This window comes from Coenobita brevimanus, chromosome 14 (genome assembly GCF_032717465.1).
Source record: "Coenobita brevimanus isolate Jiangsu-jjx chromosome 14, ASM3271746v2, whole genome shotgun sequence".
NCBI classification, from domain to species: Eukaryota; Metazoa; Arthropoda; class Malacostraca; order Decapoda; family Coenobitidae; genus Coenobita; species Coenobita brevimanus.
In genome coordinates, this window is record NC_136967.1 from 5,490,241 (window position 1) to 5,510,334 (window position 20,094).

General features: G+C 39.8%; 1 protein-coding gene across 1 annotated transcript; it reads left to right on the forward strand.

The window, feature by feature from the left end:
- Window positions 1-1,577: 1,577 nt before the first annotated feature.
- On the forward strand, window positions 1,578-17,622 carry LOC145418116 (UDP-glycosyltransferase UGT5-like). The gene is made up of 8 exons (XM_080286645.1): window positions 1,578-1,614; window positions 8,847-9,020; window positions 12,806-13,060; window positions 13,738-13,971; window positions 14,290-14,454; window positions 14,917-15,139; window positions 15,255-15,474; window positions 17,340-17,622. Exons 2-8 carry the CDS (start codon window positions 8,847-8,849, stop codon window positions 17,620-17,622), a joined length of 1,554 nt encoding a protein of 517 aa, XP_080142771.1. The 5' UTR covers window positions 1,578-1,614.
- The last annotated feature ends 2,472 nt before the right edge of the window (window positions 17,623-20,094 follow it).

Below are 20,094 nucleotides of genomic sequence, written 5' to 3' on the forward strand. Positions count from 1 at the left end.
AGATTACAGTGAGGCGTTGGTGACAGCGTTTAGTTGAGGACGCACACTATAATTCTGCCCATGACACATTAATAGTAGTAATAGTAGTAGTAGTAGTAGTAGTAGCAGTAGTTGAAACCCTATGCTCATCTGAACGTGAACTCAATGAACTGCAGGCGGCAGATGTCCTTCTGCAGTCCACCATCCTCCTTTTAGGGAGATATGGAAGTAGTGAGGAATGTTTGTATAATCAGGCAGTGAAGCCGCTGGGTGTCATTGCCACCACGTGAAGACGTCTCTCCAGCACCGCCGATGAACATATGCAGACTGGTACACAAGAACAGTGAATACGACACTTCCACTTTCACATGCATCACTCCTCTCACGGACACCACTTCCCCATTCGTACTCCGCCATCATTGGGGAAAACTGATAATAGCTGTCACTCTGCATCCGAGGAGGAGGTATGGTCCTGCAGTAGATCTAATACGAACTGTTGCAGGTACACCAATGACTCATGAAGAGCCAGTTAGCCTTTGATGTCTTGAAATACAGACGATAGCTTAGTGGTCCTAATCATTTGCTTCTCAGTAAGTTACACAACAGCTATATATCCGTCTATCTATAATTATCTATATCAATCAATCAGTCTATATATATATATATATATATATATATATATATATTGTTATTCATACTGACAATATCTGTCTGTCTGTCTGTCTGTTTCTATATATATATTGTTAGTCATACTGACAATACATAAATAAATAAATAAATATATATATATATATATATATATATATATATATATATATATATATATATATATATATATATATATATATATATATATATATATATATATATATATTGTTAGTCATACTGACAGCCGCTAAATAAGCCATCGGGGTTGGAAGACGAGAATAAATATGTCTTAACGAGTACTAAGCCAAATCAGTGGATAAAGAAGAGCCGCATGGCCTCGAACATGTGTTAACACAGTTGGCAACATGTTGGAAACATGTATCCAGCAATATCTGGACAGATGAATATAAACATGTTTCAGCAAAGGTGGTGGCGTAAGTGTATCCACACGAGGGAGCTAAGACTTCACCATAACTTTGCGAAAATGATCTGGATGCTACTATTCTGAGCATGTTTGCAGCTTGTTCTGGACTGTGTTGTTTACTTGTTGCCAGCACTTGCTCCACCACACTTGTAGACGCGCCCTTATGGGAGCTGCATGAGTGACGACAAACGTGTAAAGCAAGTTACCTCATCCACAATCCTGGCACAAGAAAGTTTGTAAATATGAAGCAAGGTCGCATCGTAGTCAGCACATGACAAGTTGTTTTTGTATCTCTCTTTTTTCTTAACTTACTTCCCACTCTTGGACTGTATTTCTTATTAGAGAAAGCCATCGTAGTGTCATGATTACAAAACGGGAGTAGAGACTAGCACGAGAATAAATTAGCAAGGTATTAAGGTAAAAAATAATAAATCCCTCCCCGGCAACCGCTACAACATGCCCAGTCACTTAGGGATGTGTCAGGGAGGGCTAGTGAATATATGTGGTACAATTCCTAGGTGACTTGGTGTGTGGTGGTGCAGGTGTTCCTCTACGGGGTTAAGGTGAGGCTAACTGCTTCAGTATGATTACGTTTTTAGTTTATTCTTGATACCACAGGCGATTTTATTCAGGTTACGAGGGATTTTTAAAACTAGAGGGTTTAGATACAGCTTTCATTAACCCCTGCAATGTGTCTTGTCTGCCCTGAACTGAGTGAAATCGTCCCGTACATCCGTTCTTCTACGTGACTTTTAACCAACGTTCCCGTTCTTTACCTAGAGAGGACGCCATTCTAACTTCATTCTTGCTGCCTCAAGACGATTTTAGTAAAGTTCAGAAAAGCCTCCCGCGTTGAAGGGGTTAATGAAGGCTACGAGTGTATCCAAACTCACCAGTTCGATAAATTCCTCCGACCAAAAACAGAATTGAAGAAAATAGGTCCTCCTGATGAAGGGAGTTACTCTAAATCCCATCAGTACAACGACCTATTAATTTAGTTTATTCTTCCTATGACAAGACGATTTTACCCAGGTGGGACCATTGGAAACGGAACGGTTTGATAATGCCATCATTACCCCTCCACCCCCGTATATGAGACCTCCTCCTAACTTAATGAATTTGTATGTTGTGGATTCATCTGTATGGCGATACAGCGGTTCCTCTGCAAGGCTTAGCTGGGGTAAGTGGCCATGGTCTTATCTTGGAGGGACGTGACAGCTATCTCTCTCTCTCTCTCTCTCTCTCTCTCTCTCTCTCTCTCTCTCTCTCTGACGATTTTATTCAGCTTAGGAGAGATACTTCAAACTACAGAAGTTCGATACAACCTTCGCTAACCCCGCTGGTACTGAAGGTCTACAGTAAGCCACGTGAAATTAACTCCCAGTAGAAAAAATAAAATATAAAGGGTACCAAATTAAAGTAGAATAAAATAGAATGAAGCAGTATATGTCTGCATCACAAACTAGAAGATAATATCACTATACACCGATTCAGGCAAATTTAAAAAAATGTAAAGAGATACTGTAGATAAATATATCGGTAACTCGAGACAGTTTTCTCTCTTGATGCTAGGCAGCATTCTCGTTGTCTTGGGAGATTTCGTAACAATTCTTCCTGAGCGACTTATTTTGCCTATGTCGTCTTGTATGGTGTGGGCGAAAACTGTCAATATTTTATATTGTCGCTGTTGTTGTTATTAGGCTATTAGTATTAGTATTAGTATTTTTGTTGTTATTGTTGTGTGTGTTATAGGTGTTATTGTTGTTATGGTTATAACTTATATTTATTATTGTTATTATTATTATTGCTAACGTTATTATTGTTCCTTTATTGCTGATGTAGCCTAAAGCTTAGCTGAACATTACCCTGATAGACAGTTGTCTGTTGTCCTCCTCTTGCAGTCCACATTATCCTTTTAAGAGACTTGGAAGAAGTTAACAGTTATTTGTATACCCCGGCGCCCGACACGCCCGATTGTATGAGTGCCACCACGTGAAGGCATCCCTCTCCTGCTGCATGTATATCGATATTTATACTGTATGAATAGCATGTCAAAAACTGATAAGCAGAAATGTACACAATAAGTCGCAAATGAACAAGTCTTTTAGAAGTCACCAGTGTCAACGAGAATACAATTCTGATTTCTTGTACGTTGTTTACATCCTTACATCATCGCCATAGTGTACATAAATATCATAGAGGACAATGGCAGGCCAGATGCTATTATGGCCTGTCTTTGTATTTCCTGACGGTCACGGCTAGTCATCGTAATTTCCGAGAGTCATGGCTGGTCGCAGGTTAACGCCCAGGCTCCGACGAATCACTCTCGGCTGAATAAAATCGTCTGGCGTCAGCTGGAATAGAATAGCAGAGTTGTCTCAACGATGAGAGAGTCCAATCTTCCCCTGTCGATATTAAATTATCCAGATCCCTGACTACTCCTGGGTGACCAGGGTCAAAGATGAGGCAAACTTTGTCCATTGGTCTAGCCGGTCCGAAAGATCAAGGTCTCGGTCATGGACTTCCGTTTTGGGTGTGCTAACCATTACACCATCGTCCCCCAAACATACGAGCCACTAAGACATACTTCACTGTACTCCTTTCCCTTTACCTAGACATACACTTTCTATCTCACTATCATGAACGCTGGGCTTGAACAGGATGCTGGCACTGGAATATATGCTAGTCAAGTAAAGGTGTTGTAGTCAGGCTATGGGCTATGGCAGATACACTGAGAAAAAAAAATTTACGCCATGTTAAGGTGAACAAACTATAGGGAAACTTTACACATGCGGTTCGTTGTGAAAGTAGGGACTGTTAGCGACAGATAGATACAAAGATAGATAGACAGACAGACAAATAGATAAATAGGTAAACAAATAGGTAGACTGATTGACTGCTTGACAGATAGAAGAAAAATAAATATAGGCAGGTAGATAAACAAATAAACAGATAAACAAAGATAGATAGACAGACAAAGAGAGATTGAAATAGATAGACAGATAGATAGATAGAACTGTACGAGTAGATGCAGACAGTTTTATTCGAAACTTAATCATAAGAGTTTTTATACAGATCACGCTGTTGTGATGGTGATGAATGGTGGAGGCGGCTTCTCAACGCTAGCTCTGGCCACGGTGACCTTGAGGCATATTCTCAGTTAAACCCTTCAACCTAGTGCTGGGGAGGGAGGCCTTCGTGCGGTGACATTGATATAGCTGGGATGCTCCATTGCCCGGTTATGCAAACTTTCCTAAATTCCATCCTTATTCACCTCAATGACGATAGTGGACTGCAGAAAGAGGGCAGCTTCAGCTTGTATTTCCTGGGTTCACGTTTCAGATGAACCTGGGGCTATATCTGCTGCTACTACTATTACTATACTACCACTACTACTACTACTACTACTACTACTACTACTATTACTGCTGCTACTGCTGCAAACCTAACGTCTTTTTTTCTTTTTAATTCTTTCTATGTCCTGGCAATTTTATTCAGATGAGGCGATATTTTTAAAATGGAGGTCAAATACAGCCTTCAGTACCTCCTTCAGTACGGGAAATCGTTAAGCTAAATTAAATCGTCTGAACGGAACCATAATAAGCTTAAAAATGAGTCACCGGATTCAGAGAGTAAGAAGGTCTCTTTGCATCCTTCCTTACTAGTGTACTACAGTATATGACACTTTAATAGCCTCTTGTATATAACTTTTGCTAGATATATCGATGCTAAGCTGCGATAGGTGACAGCTAATTAGATGATAAGGTTTAATATGAAAAATAAATCACTAAAAAGGAGGTGAAACGAAATCTTTGCTATCGAGAAGACGATTCCTTAAATCGTATTCATATCGGTAAAGGAAGGTCGCTCGTTTATTTATTCATACGGAGCGTAAACAATTACTCTTATGTATGTCTTTCACACTAGGTTGATATTTTAAAGCACAGGTAACATGAAAGTCCTGTGGTGAGAAATACAATATAAATCTGCAAAACAAGTATCGTGCATGCATCGATATTTGACACTTTAGGTTGCATGTTTACACCTGAAATCGAGAAGTGAGATGCAGACCCCAGAATTTTTACGATGATTTTTGAAGTACCCGATAATGATGGAGCGAATTCAGCCATCCTAAATGGCTGCTGACTGCTTTCTGTATTATGGGATGCAGGCTGACCATAAGAAGTAATCACAGGCGTTCCATAAATGTCTGTCAAAAATTAGGAGTTTGCACTCCACTTTGCGATCTAATGTTTAAGCATATGACCTTACAACTCATGTTAGCTGAATAACATCGCCTGGCACTAGGGAGAATTGAGTACTTGAATTGTCCCGGCCAAAAGAAAGTTAATGATGAAGGTATTGATAATGCCAAGCTCCCATGAGTCATCTAAATACATTCTCCCGGGATTAGCGGGACTAGAGTACAAGAGCTGTCTCGACCATGGAGGGATTAGCAGATAAAATTAGCATAGGGTACAGGAGAATACTGACGTTTAATACACAAGATAACTCGCTAAGGATGAGGTGATACGAAGCATCCCAAGCCCACGAGAATGAGGGACCTTGAAGTGCACTGAGCTACCCGATAACAAGAGGTGATTTTCAGTAGCTTATCATGCCCTCTCATTATTTACATTTAAAAAATAGTTGTTACGCTTATCGCACACGGTAATCTTTTTGCTTTTATCTTTAGTGCGTCAGCCATTCTCTCCTATCTTTCCCTCTGCTTCTCTACAGTTGTTCAGTTCCTTGCTATTCCATAAGCACTCTCGTCTACTTTGCTTATCACGTCCTCTCAACACAAACATTTCTTCATTAGCCAGTATCTCATGCCCTTGTGTTTATCATACCTTCTGATCGTTTTGTCTTATCTTGTCAATCATGGTGCTTGGGACGGATGTCTTCTATGGGGGCACTTATTTAGCTGGGAGGCCTCACTTCCCTGATATACAATCGTCCCTCAGTTCCCTCCCTATCCTCTAAGTGAAGGATGATGAACTGCAGGAGGCGGACCACTACAACCTGGGGTCCAGTGGTTGACGCATCCTGGGGCTACAACTGTTTATGCTGCTACATTTTTATCTTCAGCCTGTCAGTCTTGTCCTCTTATCTGTTACATTTCTATCCTTTTCTTGCAGTTCATTACACACTGCGCTTCTGATGGTTTAACCTGCTCTCAAATTCTCTAAGGGTTACTCAGTTCCTTATCATGCCTAAAGCATTTGATCGAAAGTATGTTTATCATCTCTTGTAATCGCCATCATTTTTATCTTGATTACGTTCTCTCCTACCCTCTTGCTTATCATATCTCCTATCACTGTCTTTTTTTATTTTCTATTTTCTTGTCTGTCCTTGGTACTGTAGAGGGATGCCTTCACGCTGTGGCACCGTTATAAGGGGGTGACTTCACTGCCCGGTTTTAGAAACGTCCCTCAACATCCGCCCTATCCCCCAAAAGGAGGATGGTGGTCTGCAGAGGGGCAACTTCACTCTACAGTCGTTACGTTCACCTTACCCATGTTGATTCGTTACGTTCATCCTGCCCATGGAGATTCTTTATGTTCTGTTTACCCATTGAGACAAGGCAACAGATAAAGCGACGTTATCTCAGCAATAGTGAGGTGTACTTTCACTCCGTAACAGAGATAAGGTATATCGAGAGTGACGATAAGGAGGTCAGATAAGGGTAAGAGGTTGTGAGTAGACTACGTGACAAACACAGACGATACATAAAAGATACTGCATAATTTCGGTGTTAATGAATCGTTTCGTAAAAAATCAATGTGATACACAGTAGCTTCAGGTACTTTATATACGATAAACAGATTTGGTAATATATGAAAGACGTCTCATTTTAGTGCAGTCATCACGATATAGAAAAAGAAAATCACATCTTTCTTTAGGATCTTCATTTTTTTCCAGAGTCAATGTGTTTCAGAATCCTAAGACTCCCCCTAAACATTTTTTTTTCATCACTAGTATAAATGACTTCTGTACCTACAGTATATCTTTCTCTTTACCTTTATCTGTATCTGTATCTGTGCCTGTATCTGTTCTTGTATCTGTGCCTGTACCCGTACCTGTATTAGTGCCTGTATCTACTTTTATCTGTTTGTATCTGTACCTGTTTCTGTTCCTGTATCTGTGCCTGTATCTGTACCTGTGATTGTGCCTGTATCTACTTTTATCTATTTGCATCTGTACCTGTTTCTGTCCCCGTATCTGTGCCTGTATCTGTACCTATATTTGTACCTGTATCAGTCCATACTAAGTTCACTGGCTATCACTCACTTTCCGAAGAAATACGTGACTTAGCATTCGTTCATACTTTCAGCGATTTCAGCCGCCAACACATTTTCATCCAGTAACTCCCACACGATTTCATGCAAGACACACTGAACGGGAAGAGAAGGGTACATGGTTGAGCTTTAGAGAACAGACCGCATGATTTATTTTGACTAGAGATATGAACCGTAAGAAAAAGAAATGGTTTGATCTGTTTAGAAAGAATGGTCAACTTAGAGAGGCAGCAGTTTCTACAAAGTGAGTGGACAATTTAAAAAGTGAATATAGTCTGTGGAAGATGAATTGTCTATTGAAAGTGAGTGATCGAGGGAAAATGAGTGGTCTATGGAAAACTCGGTTAAAGGCCGTCTTCGGTGGCCTCCTTTCGATGTCCTAAGGCCAGAAATGAGTCATAACTCGGGAACCGGTGGCCCGATTGGACTGGAAATTGTTTTATTCTTCAAGATAGAGCATTTTAACAGTACCTTGCTGTAACAAAAATTGCCTTACGTTGCGTCGTTTTTGCTGTGTTACGGTAACAAACAAACCAATAAACATACAGAAATCGGATCATTATAATATAAATGAGTGTCTATACTAAAGAGCGTTTTGTTAGACATAAACTAGTAATTTGTTCGTGTCAAGAAAAAAAAATTGTTTGGAATGCTCAGTAAATAGGAGTAGGATCTAGCGGTATCTCTTACACCTTACACAACACACTGTCAAACCCGTCTATGTTGTTGTTATAGTCCAGGTTCATCTGTAACGTGATCATGGTAGACCGTAGGCTGAAATTATCCTCCTACGACAATCCGCCATTCTTCTTTTTGGGGATAGGGAAGTAGGAGATGGATGTTTGTGTGGCCAGGCAGCTTAGCCGACCAGTTATATATCGGTGCCACCACATGAAGGCATCCCTCTCCAGCACCATAACCAAGTCGAACACATAATATGGAAGAATGATACCTAAATACTGCTAGTCAACAGGTCTGTGGACTCGCCAGGTGAGGGCGGTAACGAGGTAATTATTGAAAGAAAAACTTAAAGCTTGCAGAAAAGTGATGAACTGAACCGTCAGCGTATAAATGAATGAATCTAGAAGGGTCAGTGATGAATAAAAGAATCAGGCTAGTGAAAAGATGGGGCTCTTTTTACTACTAATGCTGACATCCTGAGTGCACAATAATGGTCTCTAGAGAAGCACAAATAATACATTTTGAAAGGAAATTTGAGATGATTGTACAGATGAATGGGTAGAACAAATGAGACAGAACTTGGGGTAATACAGATGTGTACTAATTTTGGTACATACTAGAGTGTGCTCACCTTAACATGACGGGGACAGGTATTATTCCTAGGCCATCTTTGAGGATCTGGATGTAAATTCGATAGTTATGCATCTACTTCGGAGAAAGAGTGGTTATTAGCAAGAACTTATTATCTACCTTAATGACCCTCCGTGCAGTCAATAGGCTTTAAAGATGCACATTCTTCCTACCCTTGTCAGATGAAGTTGGCTGGGCTGTGTGTGTTGGTGGCGGCTCTGGCGGGGGGCGTCACCGGGGACCTACCGCCCCCTCAGGCCTCCTACAAGATCCTCATGCTCCTGCCAGTCTCCTCCAAGAGCCACAGGAACGTCTTTCTGCCCGTGGCCGAGGCGTTGGCGAATCGAGGACACCAGGTGATTCCCACTGGCCTTGTTGCTGTTGTATCTCCAAGCTCATATGAAGCGTGAACCCGGTGGACTGCAGGTTTAAGCTGTCCTTTTGCTGGCTTAAGCTGCTCTTCTCCTGTAGTCCTCCGTTCTTCTTCCGAGGATAGGGTAGCAGTTGAGGAACGTTTGTATAACCAGGCAGTTGAGGCTGCGAGCTTATACAGTTGCCACCACATGGTCTTCCCTTTCAGTCCAATGACTTTTTTATTTTGCTACCTCCACACTATTCTATTTTACTTTTGGGGAGACTGACAGTAGTGAAAGCATGAATGAAGGATATATTTGACCTCTCCATTTCGAGAAACCTCCCCAAAGTAGAGTAAAACTATCTCCTGGTAGCAAGAATATCACAAAGGACGTCGGCAGAGTAAAGATTTGTTCTTGACTGATAAAGATCCATACCCCAGTTCAACTTCGTTGCTGGCAAACTTTAGTCAGATTGGAGGCTAAATATGACTAGTAACCAAGGAGATTCATTCCTGCCTCGTACCTGAGGCTCATAAAATTTCACGGTACTACAACTTAATATTCGAGTTGCCTGAGTGGCCAAGTTCCGCCAGTTGAAAACAAGCAGCCTATACAGTGATATGATGGGAAGTTAGGCGATCTTTATAATACCGACAAACTTGTGATCCTTGTAAAGGACCACTGGTACTAAAGTTCTGAGATATGACTTAGCATTAATATCAGAATTACTATTATTACCGGCATTATTATTCATCCACTTAGTGTAGCGGTACTCTGTATTAGGGTAGCTCTACACTGAGTGGCAAGCCAAATGATTTCCTGTAAAACAGGAAATCACTGACGACGTTGATTGGTAACTTTATAACCAACCGACACGTGTTCCCTGCGTGACAACAAGTGGGTTGTCGGAGGGTTAGTGCCCTTTCCCGGAAAACAACTAATTAAAACTACAAACAAGAAATCTCGGACCAGGACTGACCAACAGGTGTCGAATAAGGACCGAACAAAGGACATGGTACGGATTGCGACATGGAATGTAAGGGGTGCAAATGATGAGGTGAAAGAGAGATTGTCCAGGTGCTGGAGGGTACAAAAGTGGATGTACTCGTATTTGGAATAACCGAGACTAAATGTATAGGTAAGAATGTAAGAGAATGGGAGTAAGGATTGGGTATATGAGCGGAAGTGAGTGAGAATGAGGGGGCAAAAGAAGGAGTGTGCATTGTTGTGTGCAAGAGATGGAAGGAGAATATAAGACAGTATGGATCAGTCGGCTCAAGGATAGTGTGGGTAAGATTGAAAGTTGGACTACAAATGTGAGCGATTGTGTGTGTGTATGCACAAACGCAAGATCGTGCAACTAGAGTGAAAGAAGAGTTCTGGACAAATGTGAAAGCGTGCATGGAAAGGTTTGAAAGGAATGAGAGAGTTTTGTTGATCGGAGATATAAATGGAAAAGTAGGTAATGAGAAAGTGGATGGAGTAGTTGGGGTGTGCATGTGTCAGGACTCGAGAATATCAAAATACAACACATAATAGCTGCTCCCTGTACTGTTGTTTGCAGATGATGCTGTGTTGTTAAGTGAACACGAAAGAGAGCTGCAAGGCTTGGTGAATGAGTTTGGGGGAGTATGTAAGAAGAGTAAAGTTATGGTCTTCGTGAGAAATGAAGTCGCTGAATGTACAGTGAGGTTGGATGAGGAGGAAATAGAAAATGTGAGTGCGTTTAAATACTTGGGGAGTGTGATGAGTAAGGATGGAAGTTTAGAGGGCGAAGTGCTTGAAAGTGTACGACAAGGAAGAAAGGCGGCTGATTCTCTGAAAGCAGTGATAAGAAACTGGGAAGTGAGCATAGAAGTGAAAAAGTCGCTGCATGACAGTATTGTTATACCAGCTCTGACGTATGGAAGTGAAGCTTGGGCCTTGTTAGAGGGACACAAGTCAAGAGTTAGAGGTGTGGAAATGAGTTATTTGAGAGGAGCATGTGGAGTCACATGGAGAGACAGACTGACAATTGAGGAAGTGAAGGAGAGTTGTGGTGTGGGTGAGGACGTGATAGAAAGTGGTAGGAGAAATACATTGAAGTGGTTTGGCCATATGGAGAGGATGGAGAGAGAGAGAGAGACTGATAAGAATAGTGTACGGTATGTAAATGAGGTGAAGGGGGGTAGAGGGAGGGGGAGTCCAGGGATGAGATGGGGGATGGAGTGGAAAGGTACAGTATATGAGAGAGGGGGGTGTGAGCTGGGAATAGGGCAGTGAAATGAAAGGGCGAAATGGAGGCGATTTGTCTGTGGCCACCCCTTACGGGGTTAAGGCGTCTGGCAATAGATAAATAAATAGAGAGATTATTATCATTATTATTATTATGATAATTATCATCATCATTATAATTATTATTATTATTATTATTATTGTTGTCGTTGTTGTTGTTGTTGTTGTCATTATTATCATTATTATTATTATTATTATTATTATTATTGTTGTTGTTGTTGTCATTATTATTATTATTATTATTATTATTATTATTACTATTATTATTTTAGTAGTAGTAGTAGTACTAGTAGTAGTAGTAGTTGTAGTGGTAGTAGTAGTAGTAGTAGTAGTAGTAGTAGAAGTAGTAGTAGTAGTAATAGCAGAAGCAGTAATAGTAGTTCCGGAGTTATTATTGTTATTATTTTTATCATTATTATTATTATTATTATTATTATTATTATTATTATTGTTATTATTATTATTATTATTATTATTATTATTATTTTATTATCATTATATGATTTTGTTCTTGTTTTTGCTGTAATATATAGAAGGCGGTATTTACAGAGTGGTCCAGAAAAAACTGACACTTTTTACAAACTTGTACAGTATTTCCCAGAAAAAATAACAGTTGTTTCTTTTTCAAGTGGAACATAGAGTGATGCTACAGTATTATTGTGACAGCAAGATGGACGCTGAGAAACAATTTTCAGTTCAGCAGCTGTTCAAAATAGCTGAATTGTACTTTGCAGCAAAATCAGGCTTCCTCGAAAAAGCGTGGACCAAAGATGCCTGACCGTCTTATTGCACACCACATAGATACTTTTTGTACACTCAGAGGTGTTTGAACATGCTTATGAGGCTGTGCTGCTGTTCAAAACCTCACGTTTTGCTTATTCACATGCCAACTCAAGTTAAAAAGTGCCTCGTCACTGACGAGAAGCTGATGCTCTGGCAAAATTCATAGCGTTCGTACTTACTGGCCTGGCTTTGAGCCTGAAGAATCTGCACTTTGTATGGAAACAGTTTCAGGTCACTATGAATGAATTTCATCACAGAGCTCCTGGAAATCCCCACGTCCTGTGACAGTCGTCTGGTGGACTTCCATGGTTTCCGTTCCAGACGAGTCCTAACGCCCTGAACATGTGCTGGTGTTGTGGCAGTCAGATGTGCGCCACTGTGGGTCTTGTTGTTGTTAGCCACACTATCAGTGTCTCTGAACTTCTGTATCAGGCTTTTGATAGTGTTGCGATGTGGGATTTTCCTGCCTGGAAATTCACGACGAAATTGCATCTGAGAGAGAACAACTGATTTTGTTGCAAAGTACAGTTCAACGATTTTGGTCCTCTGCTGAACTGAAAAATGTTTCTCAGCGTCCATCTTGCTGTCACATTAAGCTTGAAGCATCACTCTATGCTCCACCTGAAAAGGAGACGGAACTGTTACTTTTTCTGAGAAATACGAGTATTTAAAAACTGTCATTTTTTTCTGGATTTTCCTGTAATCCATTTTATCCCTTTGATTTTCAGATAGTGATGCTGGCTAACCACCCTAAGGCATCAAAACATCCCAACGTCACAGAGCTAGAGCACGGCCTCTCTCATTTTAGGGAAGATAATGTCAATATGTTTGAAACCAGAAAGGATCCCTCGGGAGGCTTCAGCATGTTCACTAAGATCATGCCCCTTATTGCCAGGGATCTCTACAAGGTGCCAGAGGTGAAGAAACTCTACGACAAAAGAAAGGAGTTTGATTTAATTATCGTAAATCACATGTTCAATGAGGTAAGCTTAATGTTATGGAAATTCATTTGATAATTGTAAATTATGTTTAATGAAGTCTAGAAATGTAAAAAGGATTTCTATCTCACAGTTGTACATCTTATGCTTCATCAGGAATATTCAAATAAAAATAAAAATATAGATATATATAAAAATAAATATATAGATAGACAGATAGATATAGATATAGATAGATAGATAGATAAATAGATCGATAAGAGAGAGAGAGAGAGAGAGAGAGAGAGAGAGAGATCTGTGTGTGTGTGTGTGTGTGTGTGTGTGTGTGTGTGTGTGTGTGTGTATGCTCATAATCTCTTGAAATTTACGGTTTTGGTGTATCTCTTGCGTAACTACTTCGCTGTGCTACTTACTGTACACGTAACTTAACGTGTCAGATAGAGTCTTGTCTTCCCCCAAAAAACAAGCTGCTATCCTTTTTAGTGATTTCAACAAATATCTACTTAAGACATCAACATAGCTCATTAGGGAATGCTAACACGCCTCTAGGGAGACTGGGGGGGCGGGAGGGATCATTTTTCTTTGGTCACTTGTATATAGCCTATTTCTATGGACAAATGACAAAAATTATACAAACTGAGGAAGATCACGCAATACCATTTTAACAGTAATGGATTTCATTTCATAATCAGGATAAACAAGTATATACGGTTTGCTTGCAGGTAGTCTACCCATTCGTGCATGAGGTGCCCTTCATCACAATTGCCACTCCAGGAATTGATCCGCGTCAGAGCGCCGTCCTGGGCAACGTACTCAATCCATCCTACGTGTCCAATATAATGAAGGACTTTCCATCTCCCATGTCCATGTGGCACCGTTTCCTCAACACAGTGATGCACGTGGGGTTTGCGGTGTACTGGAGGAACTGGGCAATTGTTCCTTTAATTCAAAAGGAGGTACAGTATAATGACACATACCAGTCCGGTGGTCGGCGTCAAAAAGCACTAGAAGGCAATCCCTTTTGCCCACACTCATTCCAGTCGCTGTCTTATATAAGAGTCTGCACCATAGCAAGTTCTAAACATCCGCTACCATCCAGTCATCACTCTTACATACACATTGCTCAGAAGATTTACATCAATAACTGTGCATTCTCTGAAGTTATTTTTATGGATAAAAGTGAACAGTACATAATTGTTCATTGTCATAAAATAGTAAGAAAAATTACACAATAGCGGACATCTTATCTTTTTTTTTTTTTTTTTTTTTTTCAGATATCAGCCCAGTTCCCAGACTTGCCACCTCTTTTGGATATAGAGAGGAATCAAAGTCTTACGCTTATGAACACACACTTCAGTATTGGTATGACGATTCCCCTCCTGCCCTCACAGGTGGAGGTGGGCGCTATGCATTGCCGCCCACCCAAGCCATTGCCAAAGGTTAGTTTTTTTTAAATTATTCACACGGTGCTCAAAGTACATAGAAAGCTCCTCCTCCACTTCGCCTGGCGATTCCTCGTGAAGTGTGGACACGGCTCAGTTGACATTGTTAATGACTAACCAGCAACATTTGTCCATTTACTGTTCCCAGTGTCTTACCCACGCCCACATCAACAGACTGAGCCGTCCTAGCAACACTAAGATATCAATGGGTGTGTTTACAGTGGAACTTTTTTCACGGATCACCATGTAATTATTTATTTATTTATATATTTATATTATTTTATTTTATTTATTAAGTGCGTGTATGAGATCTGTTTGCACGCATACCACTGTGCTTTCCCAGTATCACCATTACTTTCCTGATTCCCACAGGCGAAACAATGTAGTAACAGAGAATGGCAGACATACTTTATTTCATTACAGATTAATTAAATCAGTGTCATACATTTATTATCCTAGGATCTGGAGTCATGGATATCTAGTGCTGGTCCTGAGGGTGTGATATACTTCAGTCTGGGCTCCGTCACCCGGGGTATGTCCATGCCAGTGGAGTACCGAGACGCCTTTGTGGAGGCTTTCCGTAGACTGCCACATCGAGTCATCTGGAAGTATGAGGAGGACTTGGAGGGCGTGTCAGAGAACATCATGATAAGCAAATGGCTCCCACAGCAGGACATCCTTGGTGAGTTCATGCATTCAGAAGTTATACCAACATAGGTAATGCATATTACATTATGTGAATTATATGAACATTTCCAAAATCATCCTTGCCTCAAGTGACAGTCTCTGTATTTTAGGTCATGAGAAAGTGAAGGTGTTCATTACACATGGTGGCCTGCTGAGCCAACAGGAGTCCATCTATCACGCCACGCCCCTCCTCGCCCTCCCAATCTTCGGTGACCAGCCCAAGAATGGAATGTTTGTGCAGAGTTCGGGCATTGGGAAAATGCTGGTGTGGGAAGAACTGACCGTTGAGGCCATTGTGGAGGCTCTCACCGATATTACTTCCAATCCTTTGTTAGTTGATTTACTGTGTCTTCATATTTTGATTCGGGTGACAAAACTCCTGTGTGCTTATTTCACTTAGAGAGAATTAATTTCTCATTGTTACGTACTTATCCCTCACTAGTTAATTTTTAAATAAACATTCCAAAGAAAAAAAAAGAAAAGGTAGAAAATCATTGCCGTTTCTAGCTACTGGTCACACACATTATACATACTAGATAGATGGACTGATAGATAATGTTACTGTATCGCCTGTGAGCTTAGGTAACTGCCAGACCGACATTACCTCCCTTGAATTGTATAGGTCTAAAACTAAGCTACAACGTCCATTCTTTCTGCGGCTATATGGCAGCTTACTTCGACTGGTGGCAGTGCTTAGACTAATACCTCCACCTACCTCTTAGGGCTTGCATGCATTTACATCTTAGCAGGGTTTCTCCGACTGGAACCCTCTTGCCCAAGGATAATATGATTTCATTACTGTATGTCACAACACATCTCCTTCCTTGTCTGCGTCTGGGAAAATTGTAGATATCAAGCCAATGTACAGTACACTATAAAGTTGATATTGTAACAACATGAAACTGTCGACATACATAATCTTTACCTACATGAGTTGATTTATCAGAACTTCACGTAACCAAGCAAGGGAGAGTAAACACACCAGTGCCCTTGAACCCATAAAGGGAGACGCCACTGTCTGGCCGTGATGTCGCTCAACACTTCCACTTATTTCACAGAATAATTTTCACTGCTATGTGTTCAACTGAAACCTCTTTCTTCTTCTTCTTCTTCTTCTTATTATTATTATTATTTAGGAACCTTTACCCCTCCCTTTGTACTTGAGTGCAGCTTCACCACACTCAGGACAGTAGGGGGGCTCAGTAACAATCACACCGGACAGTGCGATTAAATGTCTTCATGCAAAACCGCACCGATAGGGTCATGAGATAATACTAGAAGATGTAACTGTACTGTACTTAGGTCGAAAGGTTAAAAATACTTACCCGACCCAGTCTTACATAACAATCAAACTAGGCAGCCAGGCTGTGTACATAGACACGAATTCATTTCAGCCAGTATGTAGAAGAAAAACAAATACTGTATTTAATTAGTCTGTTAAATATCCCATAACTTTCTGTTGCTTTGTAAAATGACTAAGTGAATCTGGCAGTCCACACATTGCAGTATATGAGTATTCCAGTCAATTTACAAACTGCAAGATAAAATCATTCATATATATATATATATATATATATATATATATATATATATATATATATATATATATATATATATATATATCATCTCATCAGCCGTTTGAGTGTCCACTGCAGGACCGGCCTATCCCAACCGAAGCGGGGACAATACAACCAATGCATCTCTACCAAGTGGCTTAGGCTGTCTGGAAGAGATTGTATGTAGGGTGAGAAATGCTTGTAAGTGTATTATAGTGTTGGAGTAGCTTTGGATGTGTGTGTAGTCTGTGAACCAAGTGTAATCGGCCCGCGCAAGCCGACTGGGTGCAAGCATACTTTAAAGTATGCGACACTGGTTCAACCACAGCACCCCTGATGTCCGCCAATGCAGTACTTGGCCAGAAGAACGCTCCCAAGGTTTATTACCCTGGCGGGGGGCGAACCCTCGTTCTTCAGTGTACGAAAACGCACACTTTGCCACTGTACCACTCTCTCTCTCTCTCTCTCTCTCTCTCTCTCTCTCTCTCTCTCTCTATGTGTGTGTGTGTGTGTGTGTGTGTGTGTGTGTGTGTGTGTGTGTGTGTGTGTCATGAGTTAGATACCTGTGATTGCAACAAGGCAACATTATCCACAGCAACAAAAGTGTAGTATAACGTTGATTTTTATTTTCTGCTTAAGGTACAAGGAAAACATTTTGAAGATGTCGAGACCGCTGCGAGATCAGCTGACGAAGCCCGTGGACCGCGCCGTGTTCTGGACGGAGTACGTCATCCGTCACCAGGGGGCGCCACAACTGAGATGCCCTGCGGCCCAGCTCTCCTGGGTGGAGTTCCTCATGCTGGACGTGTTGTTCTTCTTCCATTTGACCATGTTCACCTTCGTCTTCATTATCCGCCGCATTTTTAGAAGAATTTATGCTAAACTGTCTGGTGCTGGCGGCAGTAAGAAGAAGACGGATTAGGATGTATGAAACAGGATATATTTATCTTGAGAAGTTTGCGATACAGTTACTTACTGCAACAAAAATACAAAATTCACAACAGTGTTCGTCTTTTTGATGCCAGTGGACAGTCACACAGATGCTATCATACTGTCTTGTGTTATGTAAACTTTCCATTTATATTGTCAGATTATTATCACTTAAACATACTGCTTTCATAAAACCTAATATTTAAAAGATGATCACATTATGCATTCAGTTGTCATTGTTGTATCCATATTATTGCAGCGTATTTTTTTTTTTACAGAAAGTTTTCCTTATTTTTCACGTCATTAGTTTTTTCCGTAACTATTCTGTTGTGCAACTTAATCATATTGCAAGATTTAAAGCATATGCATCTTTACTTACGATTCTTAGCCCTTGTAAAAGTGGCGAATATTTCACAGATCAGGGAAATAGAAGACTATGAATGGTGAAACGAAAATTAAGGTATATATAGGGAATGAAAGAAACCTTAGAAACCGGTAATTTGAGCTTGTTAAAATGAAAAGACATGTTTCTGTCGTGACTTATGCAGTGACGTCAGAGGGTAGAGTGTCAGAATTTCTAGGGCAGGTAAAACTAAAACATTTCCCACTGTTGAAAGTATTTAGGATTTATTGTTAGTAAAAAAATTATGGAAATGATATTCTTACTGATAGGCTATATGGATATATGTAACATATAACTTATTGTGCAGATGAACATAAAATGTTTTAAAATTATTGATCATATTTACAACCACATACGATACAAACACGAGTCATGGTTCCAAATCAAATACTGAAACATTTGGTCCTGTTGTTATTACTACAGAATACACACACACACACACACACACACACACATATATATATATATATATATATATATATATATATATATAAATAGATAGATATATATATATATATATATATATATATATATATATATATAAAGAGATAGATAGATAGACAGATAGAAGTGTGCGTGTGTGTGTGTGTGTGTGTGTGTGTGTGTACCTGCACTTATTTTTCTTAAAGGGAGGCCACAACTGGATTTTTGTCTTAACTTCTTCACACCTGAGGACGTTTTGTTCATTTTTGTTCTAGCTAACGTCCGAATATTTCATTCCACCTAAGACAGCCACAAGGAAATGAAGGGATTAGGTGAAGGCTGTATCTGACCCTCCAGTCTAAAAAGTCTGTCCAGAGATGGAACACATCGTTACTTTTCTTCTAAACTCTCTGCTTGCATCTCTTCATTATAACGTCAGACATTCAGCCCACGTGTAGCTATAATCTCGTACCCCTTTCTTGCTCAGCCTCCTAGTGGAAAATTCAGCTAGTACTCTCAGTCTTCCATGTATTATTCAGGGACAGTCTTTCTCAGTTTGTCTTCCCGGCTGGCGACGCCCTCTATCCCTTGAAATGTTATGTGTCAAGGCTTTTCGAAATGAGCGGATCTTAAAAATAACTTTCTTATTTTTATTATACTTGGAAGAGAAAGGCTTTGCAGGTTCTGAGTCTTTGATTTTTCCTCTTTCTGCTAAAAGCAAAGCTAGCGTGAGGTGGGATGCCAAATGGACTGGTGGCGTGTGGTGGAATGTTAAATGAATGAGCATAGTGTGACCTTTCAGGCACTGTATATTTTCTCTACCTTCCCTGTAAATATTTCTGTGTATGCAGATCAGCTGTTACTAATCTTTTGCCAACTAATGGACCCAGTAATGATAATAGTAACATAAAAGAATTCCCTATTCCATATCATGCAGTTTAAAGGCTCTCAACGAAAATTGTGGAACCGGTAACTTACGAACACATTTTTCGTATATAAATAGAATGCATTATTTATGTAAACATCAAAGGCACTTGTGAAAGCACTGATCTCAGTTTGTACAACACTAGATGTTACACAAAAATTAATGTATCATATTATTACATTGTTATTTCCTTGTACCTTCAGTCTAGTACATAAAGCTTAAATCATTTCCTAAATCATTAACTTTTTTCTTTTCTTTTTATTTCTATTTACTTTTATTTTTGTTTGGGAGTTTTCTTCACTGAATAAAATGATATGGAAGTAACGAGTTCTTACGTGTATCCATTGCATGAGAAAGCGCTAAACAATGATGCATTAAAATATATATATATATATATATATATATATATATATATATATATATATATATATATATATATATATATATATATATATATATTTTCCCAAGGACTGCTTATAAGCTTATAATAATCAAATGGCTTATTAACACAACTAATGTAATTCCACTTATATTTCGATTAGGACTGACTTATGAAAGACCCCTCGTAACGAAGGGCTTAACCGCTACAGTTCCATTATTTAGAGTTCATTTAATTCTTACTATCTTCAGACAATTTCAATTAATTTTGAGAGATAAATCAGGTTATTAAAGAGTTAATAAAGACAGTATTTAACTCCTCCTGATAAAAAAAA